The sequence below is a fragment of the Danio rerio genome, chromosome 25 (genome assembly GCF_052040795.2).
Source record: "Danio rerio strain M-AB ecotype USA chromosome 25, GRCz13ab, whole genome shotgun sequence".
NCBI classification, from domain to species: Eukaryota; Metazoa; Chordata; class Actinopteri; order Cypriniformes; family Danionidae; genus Danio; species Danio rerio.
The window spans coordinates 35,285,888-35,302,500 of NC_141045.1; the positions used below are offsets into that span (position 1 = coordinate 35,285,888).

General features: G+C 40.7%; 2 protein-coding genes across 24 annotated transcripts in view; one reads left to right on the plus strand and one right to left on the minus strand.

Annotated features, from left to right (window-relative positions):
* Positions 1–8,166, plus strand: part of etfa (electron transfer flavoprotein subunit alpha) — a 31,869-nt gene extending 23,703 nt beyond the window's left edge. Inside the window, exons 10-13 of one of the 3 annotated variants that reach the window (XR_015525560.1) lie at positions 1,721–1,877; positions 2,200–2,705; positions 2,987–3,426; positions 7,576–8,166. Coding sequence is in view for 1 of the 3 variants with exons in the window: in NM_198909.1 (NP_944591.1) it covers positions 1,721–1,786; positions 3,346–3,426; positions 7,576–7,611 (183 nt within the window). In the remaining 2 variants the exon portion in view is untranslated. 3 annotated transcript variants of the gene reach the window in all.
* Positions 8,167–8,262: 96 nt separating this feature from the next.
* The window catches only part of tmem266 (transmembrane protein 266), a 96,446-nt gene continuing 88,095 nt past the window's right edge, over positions 8,263–16,613 (minus strand). For 6 of the 21 annotated variants that reach the window (XM_087311180.1, XM_087311190.1, XM_087311184.1 and 3 more), the window contains exons 10-12: positions 13,498–13,560; positions 10,736–11,397; positions 8,263–8,986 (exon numbers count right to left, since the gene is read on the minus strand). In XM_087311180.1, the coding sequence (XP_087167306.1) occupies positions 10,754–11,397; positions 13,498–13,560 (707 nt within the window). In that variant the 3' untranslated portion in view covers positions 8,263–8,986; positions 10,736–10,753. 21 annotated transcript variants of the gene reach the window in all.

Here is a 16,613-nt window from a genome sequence, read left to right on the forward strand (position 1 = left end):
TTGAGTTTTCCGTTGGATTTGTATATTTTATTTCAGATTAAACTTTGTGCTCCATATTTTTTGCCAGGGGCATCAACCAACCAGTCAGGCTTGAGCACAACCTGACGCTGAAAGCATATTAAATGAGCTTTCCCCCGCCACAAATGATTCATGACCGTCTGCTTTTACACTTAAAGAGGGAATAATATCATTTGTTAGGTAAATGAAGGTTAATTTGATTTGCATTATGTCTGTTAACGATGTTAAGTGTTTAGAAATATACAGTATTTTATTTAAAAACAAATGCATGATTACATTATGTAGATGCGTAATACATGAGATATATATATATATATATATATAATATATATATAGATGCGTAATATATATATATATATATATATATATATATATATATATATATATATATATATATATATATAGATGTAACTTTATTTTAAATATATATATATATTAGAAAAAAAAATTTAATACAACAAAATTACTGTTTTTGTAATTTGAATGTCTCTATTCTTGAAAAAAAAATTATTCCCCGCAAAATCCACTCATTATCCAAATAATTAAATTCATTCACAAATAATAAAAATGACTCAAACTTCAGTTTTGTGAGCCCTTTTGACCCCTTCTAATATTTTCTAAGGTGATTTTAGCGTAATGCGAATGCAAGTTTGTATTGTAGTTTTCATTAATATTTTGAATTAAATTAGCTACTTTGTGACTTACAGTAGCTTCTTTTTTTTGAGTGTATTGTCAATAGAGGATGAGCACAGATAATTTTATAGGCATTTATTGAATTGGATAGTTTCAGAAGTCTTCAATTTCTTCAGGTTTTTAAATTAACTGAGAGGACAGTGTGATCAATAATCATAGCTAATTTAACTCAAATGCATCAAGTTTTCACTTTTCATGAAAATTTCATGTTTATACTAATAGGTTGTTTTCAAATGACGTCATTGATGAGGTGCAAGACTCAGATGGAGGGCAGGATGTGATTCTTTTACATGGAAACATTTTGATGCTCTGATAGCAATTCCTGTTTTATGTTTGTAATTGTTTAAATCGGCAAAAATGAGAAATGCCATACAGCTTTTATAGACTTTCAAAAGGTTTTGCTCCTATAAACATTTATTCAATACATCCACGTGTACAAACTTATTTTGAACGCGATAATTCGTTTGACAGCACTAATAAAGATTATTTACAGGTCTAGCTATGTGTATAAATGTTTGTGTTACATAAAAATCAGATGCAAACACCACCACACTTATACAAAATCCAGGAGATTATAAATAATGTACTCTGCCATGCAAGCGCTGCAATGAAATCTCCATCTTGTTTTGCAATAATTCAAGTCTTTACTGGCATTTCGGCAGAATAAACAACTGTAACGTTAATGTCTATATGCACAGCAGCGGTGAATGTCCGTTGATAGTTCATCGACAGATTTTTCTTGTGATTTTTATTTTTTATTAAATTTTTTTTTTTTTGCGCATCATTGTCATGTAGCAAACTAATTATAAGAGGGGGCGTGGCTAAGAATATTGGCAAACTGATGTCATCAGAGGAGAAAAGACAGTTCAAACATGGAAACAAATGCTCAGATTTGATTGAAGATTACTAAACCAACATTTTTAAAGCAGATTAACTTAATTGTTGCTTGCAAAAGAAACCTTGCAAGTTCTGATATCCCACGTACTTTGTTATTTGATTTACTTTTCAGGAGCTGTACATTGCGGTTGGCATCTCTGGAGCTATTCAGCATCTTGCTGGAATGAAGGATAGCAAGGTACGTTTAATAATGTGTCTGCATACACACCCGCACATCAGAGTACACTTAGAAAATATCAATTTCTGTGATAATATCTTCAATTAGAGCAGTGGTTCTCAAACGTTTTTCATCAAGTACCACCTCAGAAAAAAATTGTCTCTCCAAGTACCACCAAAATGAGCAGTATTGAAATACAGTAGCGCAGTAGGCCCAGTAAAGCAGCTACAACTCTGCACAGTTAAAAAATGTGGCAAATTACATCAGAAATATAGGCTATATGTCATATATGACATTGTATACATCATTTTTTGATCATTTTTGAAATGTTTGTATCATGTACATGACATATTTCATTCCTCCGCGTACCACTAGAAGTAAGCCTGCGTACCACTAGTGGTACACGTACCACAGTTTGAGAACCACTGAATTAGAGGAAACTAACTAGGGCTGAATGATAAATTGCATGTGAAAGTCGGCTCTTCGATGAACTGTGAATCTCCAGCATCTGTGTTCAGCTGGAGCAGTCTTTACTACACACAGCCATAGTTATACCAAACTACGGAAACAAATGTGTGCGATATGATCATACAACAGTCAAATAATCATCATGTTGATATTGACATTAGAGAAAGTGAAACCAGTTTCGCTTTTAGACGGCCCCGTAAACAACAACAGTACAGATGGCAGATTCTTCTTGGCTTTGTGGCTGTGCTTGGGTCGACCATGGCTCATTATTATATGTATATATTATTCTTACGCTGTAATGCCTTGGTGGTGTGTTTAAAATTGGCGCTTCCTTTGTTTTTATTCTCCTGGCTTGTGCATGAGCTTGTGCTTTTCTGTAAACCAATAGCGTACAGCTGCACTCTCGCTCTGCCTTTCGGTATCCTTTTTGTTGAGCTAGGTACCCTTTTAAAGAGTACCCAAAAAAGGTGCGGTACGATTCACTTTTTGGTACCTTTTGACAGTGGAAACAGCCATCAGAGCATACCAACTCGTACTGTACCACTCAGTGGAAACAGGCCAATAGAACTGATCTTTCCTGGGTTTCTTCGAGCATATTTTGTTGTTCTGTGTGTGTCGTGCGAGAGAGTTTTACTGCTGATCACATCACCATACTTTCCAAGCACAATGTTCAAGACAGTTGCAGCTTTTGCTAAATCACAAATAAAATTTTATGTCGACTTATAATTCAGCCCTAAAATTCCCGCCATGAAGGGCGCCTCAGAGTTTCCAGAACATGTCAAGTTAACTTATCTGAAATGTGACGCTGTATTGGAATGGAGTGATTTAAACGCGATCTGGAGGAGCTTTTTACCTGCATCCATAATTTATCTGCATTTTCTGTTCAGTTTCTCATTGTGGCGCTTTGTCCCATCACTACAATCATCCCCCGTATGTTCCCTACACGAGCGTCATCCTTGTTGATGAGACGTTTACCAGAACAGTGTGTTAGCACTGCTGCGCTTGCTCTGGGAATTGACTGCTGGGAATTAGTTCTCATGTTAGACTATGCTGAGTATATACTATAGTGACGTAGCCCATCATTGCAAGTAATTCACTTAATTGATTTACAGACCATCGTAGCCATCAACAAGGACCCAGAAGCCCCCATTTTCCAGGTGGCTGACTATGGCCTAGTGGCAGATCTGTTCAAGGTAAGAGTTCTAGTTGTAAGAGTCATTACCTAGTTGGAGTCGTTACCTATGTTAGCCTGGCAGTTAGCAGATAATGGTGCTCATGTGAGAAACAACTTCCTGCGTCCCTATAATATATCTTTTCTTTGTAGTATTTGAAGATAAAATTGGTGTGCCAAATCATAGTATCTTCAAATGAGTGAAGTTAATCGAATGGTAGAATTTCATGGGAATTATTAGGTGTAGTTTTATGAAACTTTCAATCTTTCATTTGTTTTACTGAGGTCTGATGACAATTCTTCTATATTTCACACACATTTGTCATTTACACCTTTTTTTTTTTGTTAAAATGACAATTGGACTAAATAACTAATGTTTGTTGTGACTGAAAACCACATATGGAATCTTCTGAAGGTAAAGCATTGGTATTGTGCTGTTTAAAAATGAGCACAATGATTTAGTGCCATGTTTTTAAGATTGTTATTATTTAAGTTATACTCTTTTTATACTTCATTTAGAAGAAATTTCATTTGTAGTTTATTAGAAAAAAAGAAAAATGATGGTTTTAATCAAACATAACTTTTGCATATCTAGAGCAGAACGGCCGGTGTCCTGCAGTTTTTAGTTCCAACCCCAATCAGACAAACCTGGGCTAGCTAATCAAGCTCTTATAATGTGTTCACACCAGACACAGCATGTGCTAATAAATCTTGATGTTCATGTGTAAATAGACATGCAAACATTTTGTGTTTACTCGCTTCATTTGCACGTCAAATTCACTTCATTTGCACATCAAATTTACTTCACAATGGATGTGGATTCACGTCATGTGCAGGACTTCTGTCTGCCCAGTCACTAGCTTTGTTGCAGAATGGCTAACATGGATTTTCATTGAAAGAATATCTGTTTATGTGCTTTAGGAAGGCTAAAAAAAAACGTGTATTTCCACGGTATAGTCCACTTGATCCTTTCAGAGGTGCACTCAGCTCAGTTCATAAACTTCTCCAGAAGCTATACCTGGATGATGGAGGCTGTCAGTGGCTTCTGACTGAGGCGAGCCCAGTTTGTTGAGCTGGTGTCGGCAAGAGGATTTCCCCTCAGGACACCAACACCAACCACTACATCATAATCGCGCCCCTACAAGAGAAAGCTCCTGATTGGTTCACGTGGCGTGAATGTAAGAGTTTAGATTTTCCGATTCGAGTGATTTATGCATCAAACGCTTAGCTTGCACTGCTTCATTCACGTGAATCTAACGCCGGATGTCTATTCCAGTATTTGAGTTGACTTGACATGTTAATCACTCACGCTTGATGCTTCATCTGCGTCTGGTGTGAACGCAGCATTACTAGGCTTTCTAGAAACATCCGTGGGTCCCACTTTATATTAAAAGTCTTTAACTACTATGTACTTGCATCAAAAAATAAATACAATGTACTTACTGTGTTTATGATGTATTTGAGAACACTTGTGGTGCTATTGAGTTGGGATAGAGGTTGGGTTATGGACAGGTTTGGTGGCATGGGTAGGTTCAAGGGTGGGTTAAGGTGGATGGGATGGTCAACAGTGTATTTACAAATGTAATTGCAAAAGTTAATTACAGATGTACTTGCATACATGTATTTAATCAAGCATAAGTACACAGTAAATACATGCATTTACACAATAAGTACATTGTACATAAGTACTAACAAACTATTAATTCCTGTGTAAGTACATATTAGTTAAGGCCACTTAATATAAAGTGGGACCCTCCTGATTTAGTGAGACCTTCACAGAAGAGAAAATTGAATTATTTTCTCTCTTGAATTCTTAATCCTTGGCCATAAGCGCCTCGGTAAAATGTGTCAGCACACTTTACCACTAGGCTACTGGTACCAACCATTAGATAAAATGGAGTTTATAATGGTAAAATTATGAAATGCCCATCCTGACCTCGTCATTCAATCCAAAAAGAATTTAGGAACTGGACCAACATATTTTAGCTTAAAAATCAGGCAAGAAGCCTTTGAACGTTCTTTTTTTTTTTTTTTTTTGAGTGTCCAACTAAGGATGAAGTATCTGTAACAAGAAAGATACAATCTTCTTCCTCTGAAACATCTCATTAGTACAAAAGATCCCCATCAGGTCATCAGAGACATTTTAATCCAGTGCCTCGGACAATCAGCAGAACCGTTCATGTTTATTATTAATAGCACTGTAGATTTCAAATGACCTGGTATTAATTTCTTCAGCAAACCCAGTCTACAACCAAACCCAAATAGACTGAAAAAACCCTGTCCCATATTTCCCTTTTAAATGTTGCAGGATGCATTATTCCACCTAATGGAAAGTGTGCAACTTCTGAATTATTGAGTTGCTGAATTAATCAGTGGCGACTCGTGGCTCCGTCCAGAAGCCTTATGCACAACTTCTCCTCCTTTCCAAGCAGAAAAGTAATTGATAGTCAGCACAAGTGTGCGGGTGTAGTTTTTCACCTTTATTTTCTGTTCCCTCTCACCAAACCTTTACACGCCCGACTGCACACCATAGTTCAAGGTGGCACACATGCTCTCAGTGCCAGAGGGCTGCCACACACACACACACACACAACAACCCATCCATCTGTTGTTGGTGTTTACCTTGTGTAACGCTAGCATCGTTTATTTGCCTGTGTTTGCCCTGTCGCTCATCTTTTATTCAGGCGGTGCGTGCTACACACAGGTGTGCAGGTAAACTGTGTAAAAGTGATTGCCAATGATGGGCAGCACTGGTGAACAGGAGCAGCTCTGAGATCAGTTTACACACGATCGCTACTCAGATAACAAATTAAAATGTATGGGCTTTCTCCTCCTGCCTGGGATTGAAAAGTGATATGGGGACATATTGGGGTGACGATATAGTTTTTCAGGCTGCTCTGGAATACGGGAGCGCTTCGGTTTTGGATGAGAACCTCAATGTATAGAAAAATTTAAGTTGTTCTCAAGTGACAATCACTTTGCCTAGGATACTTTCTAGAACAGTGGTCTCAAACTCAGTTCCTGGAGGACTGCAGCTCTGCTTAGTTTAGCTCCAACCACCTCTAACTCACACCTAGTGTCTAGTACTCTTGAACACCATGACTAGTTGGATCATCTGTATTTGATTAGGGTTAGAGCAAAACTGCAGAGCTGGAGGAATTTGAGACCTATGTCCTAGAACAGGGGTGCTCAACCCTGCTCCTAGAGATCTACCTTCCTGCATAGTTCAGCTCTAACCCTGATCAAACAATTATTTAGGACCTGAACAGCACTTTACAGTCAGGTGTGCTTAATAGGGGTTGCAACTGAAATTTGCAGGAAGGTAGATCTCCAGGAACAGGATTGAGGTAGTTGTTCTAGAAGGAACTTTGATGCAAAGGGTTTACCTTTAAAAGTCAATGTACATGTATGTCCCTGTTCAGTTCCTGTCGCTGGTGGTAAATTTGGCTTTGCAAGTCCCACTGTCTTGCATGCTTTAGTTTCAACCCTAACCACACAAACTTGAACCAGCTATATCAGAGGTGCCCAAACTTGATCCTGGAGGGCCTGCAGAGTTTATCTTCAACACAGCTGCCAGGAAGTTTTTAGTAAGAGCTTGATTAGCTGGTTCAGGTGTGTTTGATTAGGGTTGGAGCTAAACTCTTCAGGACACCGGTCCCCCAGGACCAAATTTGGGCACCCTTGGGCTAGATCTTAAAACTAGACCAGGGTGTCCAAACTCGGTGCTGGAGGGCTTGTGTCCTGCAGATTTTAGCTCCAACTTACCTCAGCACACCTGCAAGGATGTTTCTAGAAAGCCTATAAAAGCTTGATTAGCTAGCCCAGGTGTGTCTGATTGGGGTTGGAACTAAACTTTGCAGGACACTGGCACTCCAGGACTGAGACACTGGACTAGACACTTCTAGGTAGGTCATGTTGGAACTAAAAAAATGGGTGCAGGATTAAGGACCCCTCACATGCTGGAGCACTAGTGCTCCAGCATGCTCTAGGATAAATGCTCTAGGATGGTGTAGTGACTGCTGCAGATCTACATGTTCACCTTAATGATGATTAGATTTCTATTCTGAAAGATTATGCACATTGAAAGTAAACATTAAATTAAATCCAAGCGTTGCCTAATGTAACGGTATCAATTCATCAGTAATTTATTCTTCTGTGGATCTATCTCCAGGTTGTACCTGAGCTGACAGAAGCCCTGAACAAGTAAGACTTCACAGGATTATGCTACTCCACATGAAAACTTTACATGAAAACTTTACTAAGACTTTACTTGCCTTAAGAAGCTCTGAACAGATGCTCCATTGATGATCACCTTCTGAATGTGATTGTCCTCCAGAACACTTAAATCTACTTTCAACATCACACCACTTCTTGCAATAAAAGAATTCCTTGATACATGGGATTGAAGTTTTGTAAGTTGTAAACAAATTCAGGATTGTCTGACTTTGCTCCTGGTACACGTTGTACTGCAGATTTCAGGTCCAAAGCTAATAAATGCTAATTTGAGGTCTTCAGCCTGTCTAGAAGCTTCCAGACCAGTGATGCACAAACCTGAACTGTGTACAACGTTTACCATCCATGAGCAAGATTGATCCCTACTTGCTGTAAACTAACGTTAGTGGAGTAGTTCAGCAGTGGTAGGATACTCTTTAAATATTCTATGTAATCCGTTTATGGAAGCAAGTTGATCTTTGGTATATATTAGTAAGATTGCAGACTGATCATTGATGTTCACCATAGTCCAATAAACCTACTAAATATACATGTGCTTTGGTTTCCTATTACTTTCATAAAGGACAAGAACACTGCAAATGCCATAGACGTGCACATATTTGATTACAACAAAATGAAGCTGGACTTTTGAATTTACCAACTTTTAATTGCTTGACAATTTCTCTCATTATCAGTTTATAAAATCCCTTGTCGATAACACAGGATTAATTTGCCTTAGTCAGAAAGCAGATATATCTTTTCAAAGGCTCATGCTATTGGGATGGGGTTAAGGTTTGGGGTTATGACAACATTCTAACCATAATTTCTCATAAAAATCTTCTAATACGGTATACCTGAAATGTTCGCCTATTGTTTGCTCTCCTTGTTTTAAAAATACTTGAGTTTAGCACTTTTTTTTTCCTCGCATAGAATTTGAATACAAACATCAGCATCAGTAATGTAAGAAAGGCAAAGGTAAGAAATTTGGCTGAATCACACAGCTTGACATTTGAACACGGATCAAATGTAACCCTGCAGCATTGGGGGTAAAAGGACTGTACATTGTGTGTCAGTTACATTTCGTACAAATTAACAAATTAAAAACTCCCTCCCACGCCACCCTGAATGAGAACACATGATAAGTCTTCCAGCCACACTCCGATATTGGCCTACCATCTAAAAGAGTGCGTCTTTGCTGGTTTCATACAACACTCACCCAACAGACACGCTTAAATTCCTGAAGGATCTTCCAATGATGGCTCCCAAAGTACCTCTCCCTGACTCCTTGGAAGGTTGTGCAATTTTGGCAGGAGTGAGACAGTTCAAGTGCTCTTGCAGAGTTGGAGAAAGAGAGAGAGAGAAATGTGCATCTGTAAGGAGGAACGTTGCATGAGGCGGGTAGCAGAGGGCATTATCCTGATATCACTTCCTGTGCCCCTATCTAAGAACATGAAACCTGGGAGTGAGTATCATAGTGCTGTTTGACAAAGAAAGAGACCGATTGGCTGTGTCCGAAAACAAAAGAAACTACTGCCCCATCATTCAACAATACTGTATGACTCTACAGCAAGGATGCCCAATCCTGTTCCTGGAGATCTACTTTCCTGCATAGTTCAGATGCAACCTTGATCAAATACACCTGTCTTTAATTACCAAGTGCTCCTTTAGATTTTACTTGGTTGTGTTTGATCAGGGTTGGAGCTGAAATCTGTAGGAAGGTCGATCTCCCGGAACAGGATTGGTATCCCTGCACTACACCCTAAAGCAAGGCTTCAAATTCAACCTTGGAGTCTTTTGCATCGTCTTGTTAAAACCTTGCTCAAACTCCCCAACCAGCTGTTTTAGAGTATTTCTGAAGCACTGATTAGGTTGTTCCTTTTGTGTTGAGTTAACCAACCTCGACAATCTCTTTTCCTATACTACTGCTCCATCAGGAACCATTCGCTGCTGGTTGTGTCATATGAATAGGGAACAATATGGCAAGCCTGTCGAACAAAATGAGGCATCTTTACAGTTGGTGCACACTGATCGGTAAACAATTCCTGTCACTAGTTCATGCCTCAGATGCGTAAAGCAGTGTTTGCCGGTAGTTTCTGTGCACCCATGCAGATTATAGATGTTTAATGTCTCCCTAACCCGATCAATCAATTTTAAGAGTTGATGAGTTGAATAAGGGGTGTCTGATTGACTGTTGAATTGTCTCCAAGAAAAGAGTTGGGAAATAAAGGGGATAACAGATAGGAGTGGTTGACTAAAAGCGAGTGTACATGATACAATTTTTGCTGTCGTACGAGCTTGTGCGTGATGTTTGATGAGTCCTGCATAACAGGGTTAACGGAATATAGTTTACAGCAGACTAGGCTTTATCATTTCTGGTGCTAAAAAAATCTGTATGTATAGCAAATATTCATGACTTGCATTGTTTTTAGGCTCTAATGTAAGCAAGAGAGAGACCATGAGTGTCTCTGAAAGCAAAATCTTCCTCTGTCCATGTTTTTTGGCATGGACTTTAATGCAATTGCTTTGGAATTCGCCCGGTCATAAAATTGTGAATCACAATTTTCACAAACTCACTTATCCGTGGACATGGGATCTTCCTTCCACCATATTTCACACCATGCATGCCTGCCTTAACTCGCCCCTGTAAGAGCCATCCTCCTGTAGAGCTCAGCTTTAACCCTACTTGGGCCAGATTAATGTCTTCATAATCACTTAACCTCCAGATTTCGAGTAGTTTGCATCTCTGAAAGAATGGTGGACCTTCCAGGAGAAGGATTGTAAGTTACTCACAGGCTGACTAATGGCTGGAAAACACCACACAGTTTTTGCCCCAGTTAACAGCCTGGAGTAGTCGTTCTATAACACAGTTCCTTAAAATCAGATCTAGTCTACATATTTTGATCAATCAGAATTGACAGACAAGTCTATGTCTGTTTTTAAATTTGATCAGATTAAAAAAAACTCCATTATCTATTTCTACCTGTGGATGCTGTACTAGTCAGGACGTCTGTGGGTGCTGCCAGCACAGGTCCGTGATTCGCATTTCGGACACAGCCAATGAGTAAGCAATACAGAGAGAGGCCAAGAGAGAGGCTGCTTCAGCTGGTGTAGGTGCTCACCGTTCCACTCTTCATGCTCTATGTGTCTGGTATATGGCTCAGTGGAGTATCTGCTGGCTCCATAAGTCTGTACTTCTCATCCAGAGATGGCTCGGTCCCCTGCAGGTGAATTAGTGGCTTGGTCTGGAAAACGCCCAGACTTTCCTGGTTTCTCTTGTTGTAAATGTTCACCCTGTGCTCCAGTTCCGGGCTGGCCTTTACTGACCCTGCCGGGCTGGGTAATTTAAGGTTGACCGGGTCCACCCTGCCTTTCTGCGCCAGGCAGGAGTCCTCAGACAAGGAGGAGAGCAGCTCTTTGACCACTGCGCTGGGGTCGTGGATTCCCGGTTGCGTCCCGAGGGTCAAAGGGCTACAGTATGGAGGGGGGCAGCAGCGCTGACCGCTGTAGTCGGAGGTAGAGGCCTCCCGTACGGTAGAGCTGCAGTCAGTCGTGGAGCCCAGTGTGTGGCTGCTGACACTGTGCTGCCGGGCTGTGAAGCTGCAGCTGGACCGGGACATGGTCGTGCTGGATGCTTCACTTACAGAGCTGCCCGTTCGCTGCCCACTGCCTTGGCCATCAGCACTGACCAGGGAAGGAGGCAACTGGTTGGGGTTGGTGGGAAGGTGGACATCGATGGCTGCTGTGGTTATGACACGTGCACCAGGGTCAGGTACACCGATGTCTGCATGTACAACAAATGATATAACTTGGTGAATTAATGCTAGCCAAAATTTTTAAGTGTCAATGATAGTGGTCACGTCATCAGTGGCATCGTTTGGCATTTTGGGGTTATTCACTGCAGAACCAAATGACTTCTCTGTACAAAATAGGTGGAGTTAGGGTAGCGTTCTCAATCCTGGTCCTCTGCTCTGCACATTTTAGGGTGCTTTCACACCTGCCTTATTTAGTTCGATTGAATCGCACTAGAGTTTGTTTCCCCTTTTGGTACGGTTCGTTTGGGCAGGTGAGAATGCAGCAATCGTACTTGAGTGCGCACCAAAAAGCGGACCAAATAAGCGTACCGAGACCTGCTTGGAGAGGTGGTCTCGGTACGCTTTCAAACGAACCCTGGAGCGGTTCGTTTGTGTTGAGGAATATGATCCGTACTAAAACAGGTCCAACCGCAAAAAGTACTGCGCGTTTTGGATTAATTCAGCTGCCGTAGGCCGATGCGCTGTGCATTATGGGATATGGAGGAAAAATAGTTGTTGACAGCGCTTTACCAACAGAGAGAGAGAAGGGGGAAAACATTACCTGATGGATCGTTGGTAATATTTCCGCAAAACGACCATGTTGACGTTTAGCTAAATTAATTCACGTCTCCTCCTAAAGTGACGAGCGATGCATTAAACACTGTTTTCCGGCCGCGCTTCATTTTCGTAATATATAATTTGTCTAAAGCAGGGATACAATCAGCCAGTGCAGTCGTCCCTCCAGAGTAAAAGGTTTTTTTCTGGCCAATGAGAGATGTGGATTTTGTCAGATGACTGCATTTTGGTTCGTTTCAACTGGTTCGGACCAAAGCCAGCAGTGTGGTGTGAAAACGACCCAAAGACGGCATAAAATGCACAGTGTATCATTTATTACCCTTGGTCCGGACCAAATGAAGCGAACTACAGATGTGAAAGCACCCTAAGATGTCTCTCGTTTATCACACCTGATTTTAAGAATCAGCTCATTGGAAGAGAGCTCAGTGAAGGAATTGTGTTCTGATTGACATGATCCCTACAGTGTTCACTGCACTCTACCCCAAAGCTGCTGCAGAAAACTTGCTGAAGTTATTTAATTTAAAACAATGTTTTGCACTGCACTGTTTGTAGCGTGGTCAGATTTATTGTCATGTGTACAGGGTAATTTTACCAAAATCTTAAGTTTAGCAAAAGTCATGTTTTAAGTTCTTCAATACTCTTTGAATTGAAAACAGTTCTTTTGAACTGGATTTATGGCTGAATATCCTGTGATGTACTCTTGACAGAGCACTTATGATCAAATGGAACAAACCTCTAAAGCGGTAAAAGAAATATACAAAATGTACCGAGCAGTGGGTTAAAAGGACCAGAATTGAGAACGGCAAGGTTATGGTTTGCTTGAACCATCTAGTTCCACCCATTGGTATGAAGGTAAGCTCTGGTTATTATCTAATTACTATACTGTGATGTTGGCACCCTCTCGTGCTAGTTCCTTTTCTGTTATTTTACATCTCTTTCACTTTTTAAAAATGATATACTTGCATGCTTAAATGTTAAATGTGCAGAAGACCTTATATTTCAGTATATTATGACACACAAACATCTTTGCTATCTAAACATCAAGGCCAGGGGTGTCCAAACTTGGTCCTGGAGGGCCGGTGTCCTGCATAGCTTATCTCCAACCTCCCTCAACACCTCCCTGGAAGTTTCTAGAATACGTTGAAAGAGCTTGATTAGCGAGTTCAGGTGTGTTGAATCGGGGTTGGAACTAAAATATGCAGGACACCGGCCCACCAGAACAGAGTTTGGACACCCCTGATCTAGGCCATTGAAAGGATCCGTTGAACACTACTTTAGTCGGACATACTGTATACAATGAAAGCAAGCAGGTGTGTGATACAGCTAAGGCAGTGGTTCTCAATTCCAGTCCTAATAGAGTCAGTTAACAGGGAGATCCATGAAGGAATCCTTGTGTGTCAAATAAGAGAAACATTAAAATTGTGCAGGCGGGAATTGAAAGCCACTGATCTAAGGGATGCATTTGGCAATCAACATGCTTTTCAGAAGAATAATAAAAAAATATCACTACTTACCGCTACTTGGCTCACTGTAATACTGACTGATGTAGTTGTTCATATCATCCTGAACGACACTCTCTGAAACAAAAGAAATGTATGTGAGTACATAACGAAGATCTTTTCCCTTCAGTGTTTCCTTTCTTAAAATAGAATCTGGATGATGATCGATCTCAGCATTTTTGTTTATAATGTATCTGCTTTTAAAATGCAGAACTAACAAAGCAAAGCACTTGATGTGAAGCCATGAATGTGAGGAAAGCCCCTGCAAAAAAAAAAGAAAGAAAGAAAGAAAGAAAGGAAAAGTGCCTGTAAAAATCCTGGAGGGACTGACTAAACATTTCACAGTGGAGCGTGGTACAGTGTCAGCAACGCATTAATGTGTTTTTGGCCCCCTTTATCTGCTGCTTGGCCTTCTGACCCAGAAAGAGGCTGTCTGATGTGCTTGTGGCTGTAGATGCAGCGGAGGTCACTGGCTGGGCAGAAAGTCTTATGATCCGCCTGGCAGAGCGAGGACTCGACTGCACTAAGTGCCATCCGCACATCTCTGGAGATGAGACCTAACTCACAGTGCCTTTTTAAATTCATTTTTATCATTTGAAATATTCATCAAACGGAGGCTCGGGAGGAGATGGGCAGCCGACTAAAACACCAGCAAGACAATCACAGCCAAATAAATAACACATGAGGATGAAGACGCGCGCACACACTTTTACTCCTTCCAGGTTTGAGCGGAAGAAGAGTCAATATAAATGTGTTCTTGAAAACCAATTAGTTGTACTTCCGAAAACTTACAATAAAAACGATTGTATTCGATACACAAACCGTCAGAAGTTCTCTTCTAAAAATGAGGATTTTTTTTTCTCAGGCTCCTGTGTGTAAACGTTCGGTCATTTCAATTTTTTGGCAGAGAGGAGGTTTCTTTTATTTCCTGTAAAGTGGAATAACTGAATATAAATAAAGGAGAAAAATGTCCATTTTAGAAGAAAATTTCATGACATTTAGAGACTTTTCCATCTGAACTCTTCAGTTGTAATCATTAGGGATGGCTGACATGAAACTGACGTTTCGACACAGTGTCGAGATCCCAAAGTGCAAGTGTTTCGACACTTTGCACTGAAGCATGATCCAAAACACCCAGGTCATGTGACCAAAGCGATTCGAAACACCCAGGTCATGTGACTAAAGAGATTCAAAGCATCGGTTTAACGTTTTAAAGCATTTCTGAAGCGCTTCTAGAACCCAGGTTTCATCTTCATCCAGGAATCACTTTAGTCACGTGACCTGGGATTTTCAAATCACTTCAGTCACGTGACTGAAGTGATTTGAAAATTCCAGGTCACGTGACTGAAGTGATTCGAAACACTTCAGTCACGTGACCTGGGTGCTTCAAATTGCCTTAGTCACCTGGGTGATTCGAATCACCCAGGTGACTAAGGCGATTTGAAGCACCAAGGTCACGTGACTGAAGTGATTCGAAACACCCAGGTCACGTGACTGAATCAATTTGAAACACCCTGGTCACATGAATGAAGCGATTTGAAACACCCAGGTCATGTGACTAAAGCGATTTGAAACACCCAGGTCATGTGACTAAAGCGATTTGAAACACCCAGGTCATGTGACTAAAGCGATTTGAAACACCCAGGTAACATGACTGAAGTGATTCGAAACACCCAGGTCATGTGACTAAAGCAATTTGAAAAACCCAGGTCACGTGACTGAAGCGATTTGAAACACCCAGGTCATGTGAGTGAAGTGATTCGAAACACACAGGTTAGGCGAGTGAAGCGATTCAAAACACACAGGTCAGGTGACTGAAGCAATTCGAAACACCCAGGTCAGGTTACTAGAGAGATTCATAACACCCAGGTCATGTGACTTAAGTGATTCGAAACACCCAGGTCACGTGACTAAAGCGATTCAAAGCATCGGTTTAGCGTTTTAAAGCATTTCTGAAGCGTTTCTAGACCTGATGAATCTGCGTTTGACAGGGTTGGAAAAATCAAGCAAAGCAAGCACAAAGTGAAGTGACTTGTTTTCACAAAATATATTTCAGTTCTGCTTGTTTTTCTAACTTCACTGGCAGCTTTTTCTCATTCTAAAATGTCAAATGTATGTGTGAAATGAAACAGCGTTAGCTCGGTCAAAATGTAATCGTTTATTATGGGCTATTTATTTTTGGCGTCTCCATGCAGCATTTGAGGAATCCGCTTCCTGAAACTAAGCAGACGTTGAGAGCGATGATTCAACATGATCACACCACACAATATCTCTCTGTGGTCACTCGCTGCAGTAAATCCTCATGTGAATCTCAGAGGAGATAAAAGAAACCTCACTCTTGCTGATCTCGGACAGGTAACTGTATAAAATACACTCAGCAGCTCTTATATTGTTTGCGTCGTTTTCTTGGGTGTTTAAACGCATCTAACTCTCATCCTATAATGTAAAATATGCCGCTAAGCTTGAAGCCCTGAGGCAACCGTCACTCTGTCTGCTCTCCTCCGCTCTTGTGTCTCCAGGGTCGGCCTTCGCTTTGACAGCGTTTCTGTCCATGCAGCGTTTAGAGGAAAAAAGCCACGGGCTGCCTCCTGGTGCCCGCATTTCCCACAATCCTCTGGGGGAAGACGTGTGGCTTGTATGAAGGCCTTTGTGGGCTTCTTCAGGTTAAAGGAACAGATGTTTGTGCCATAGTTGAATACTCTTTTAAGGAGGAACAATGCCCAATGCACAGAGCAGCCCGTGTGCGTGTGTGTGTGTGTGTAACAGCTGTACTCTTGCCAGACAGATCCCAATGTGACCTGACATAATGTGAGGAAGATTACAGCGGTCTGATATAATGGCAGATCAGCTCTTGCCGTCAGTGTAAATACTGCAGGGATGATGTTTGTTGTTGTCGGTGTTCACTGGCTGATTTAATGCTCTGAGGAGAAACAGTTTCCTCTTAATCACGGCAGTCAATTATTATTAAATACAATATACCTGTTCAGTTTTCTGTTAGACAAGCAAATGTTTTTACAGACCAATACTGACCAATTCTGAAACATGACCAGTTATATATTTCTAAATGCAATCCTATAATCACCATCACTGGATGGTGTAGATAGACGAATGGGTGGGTAGACAAGTGGATG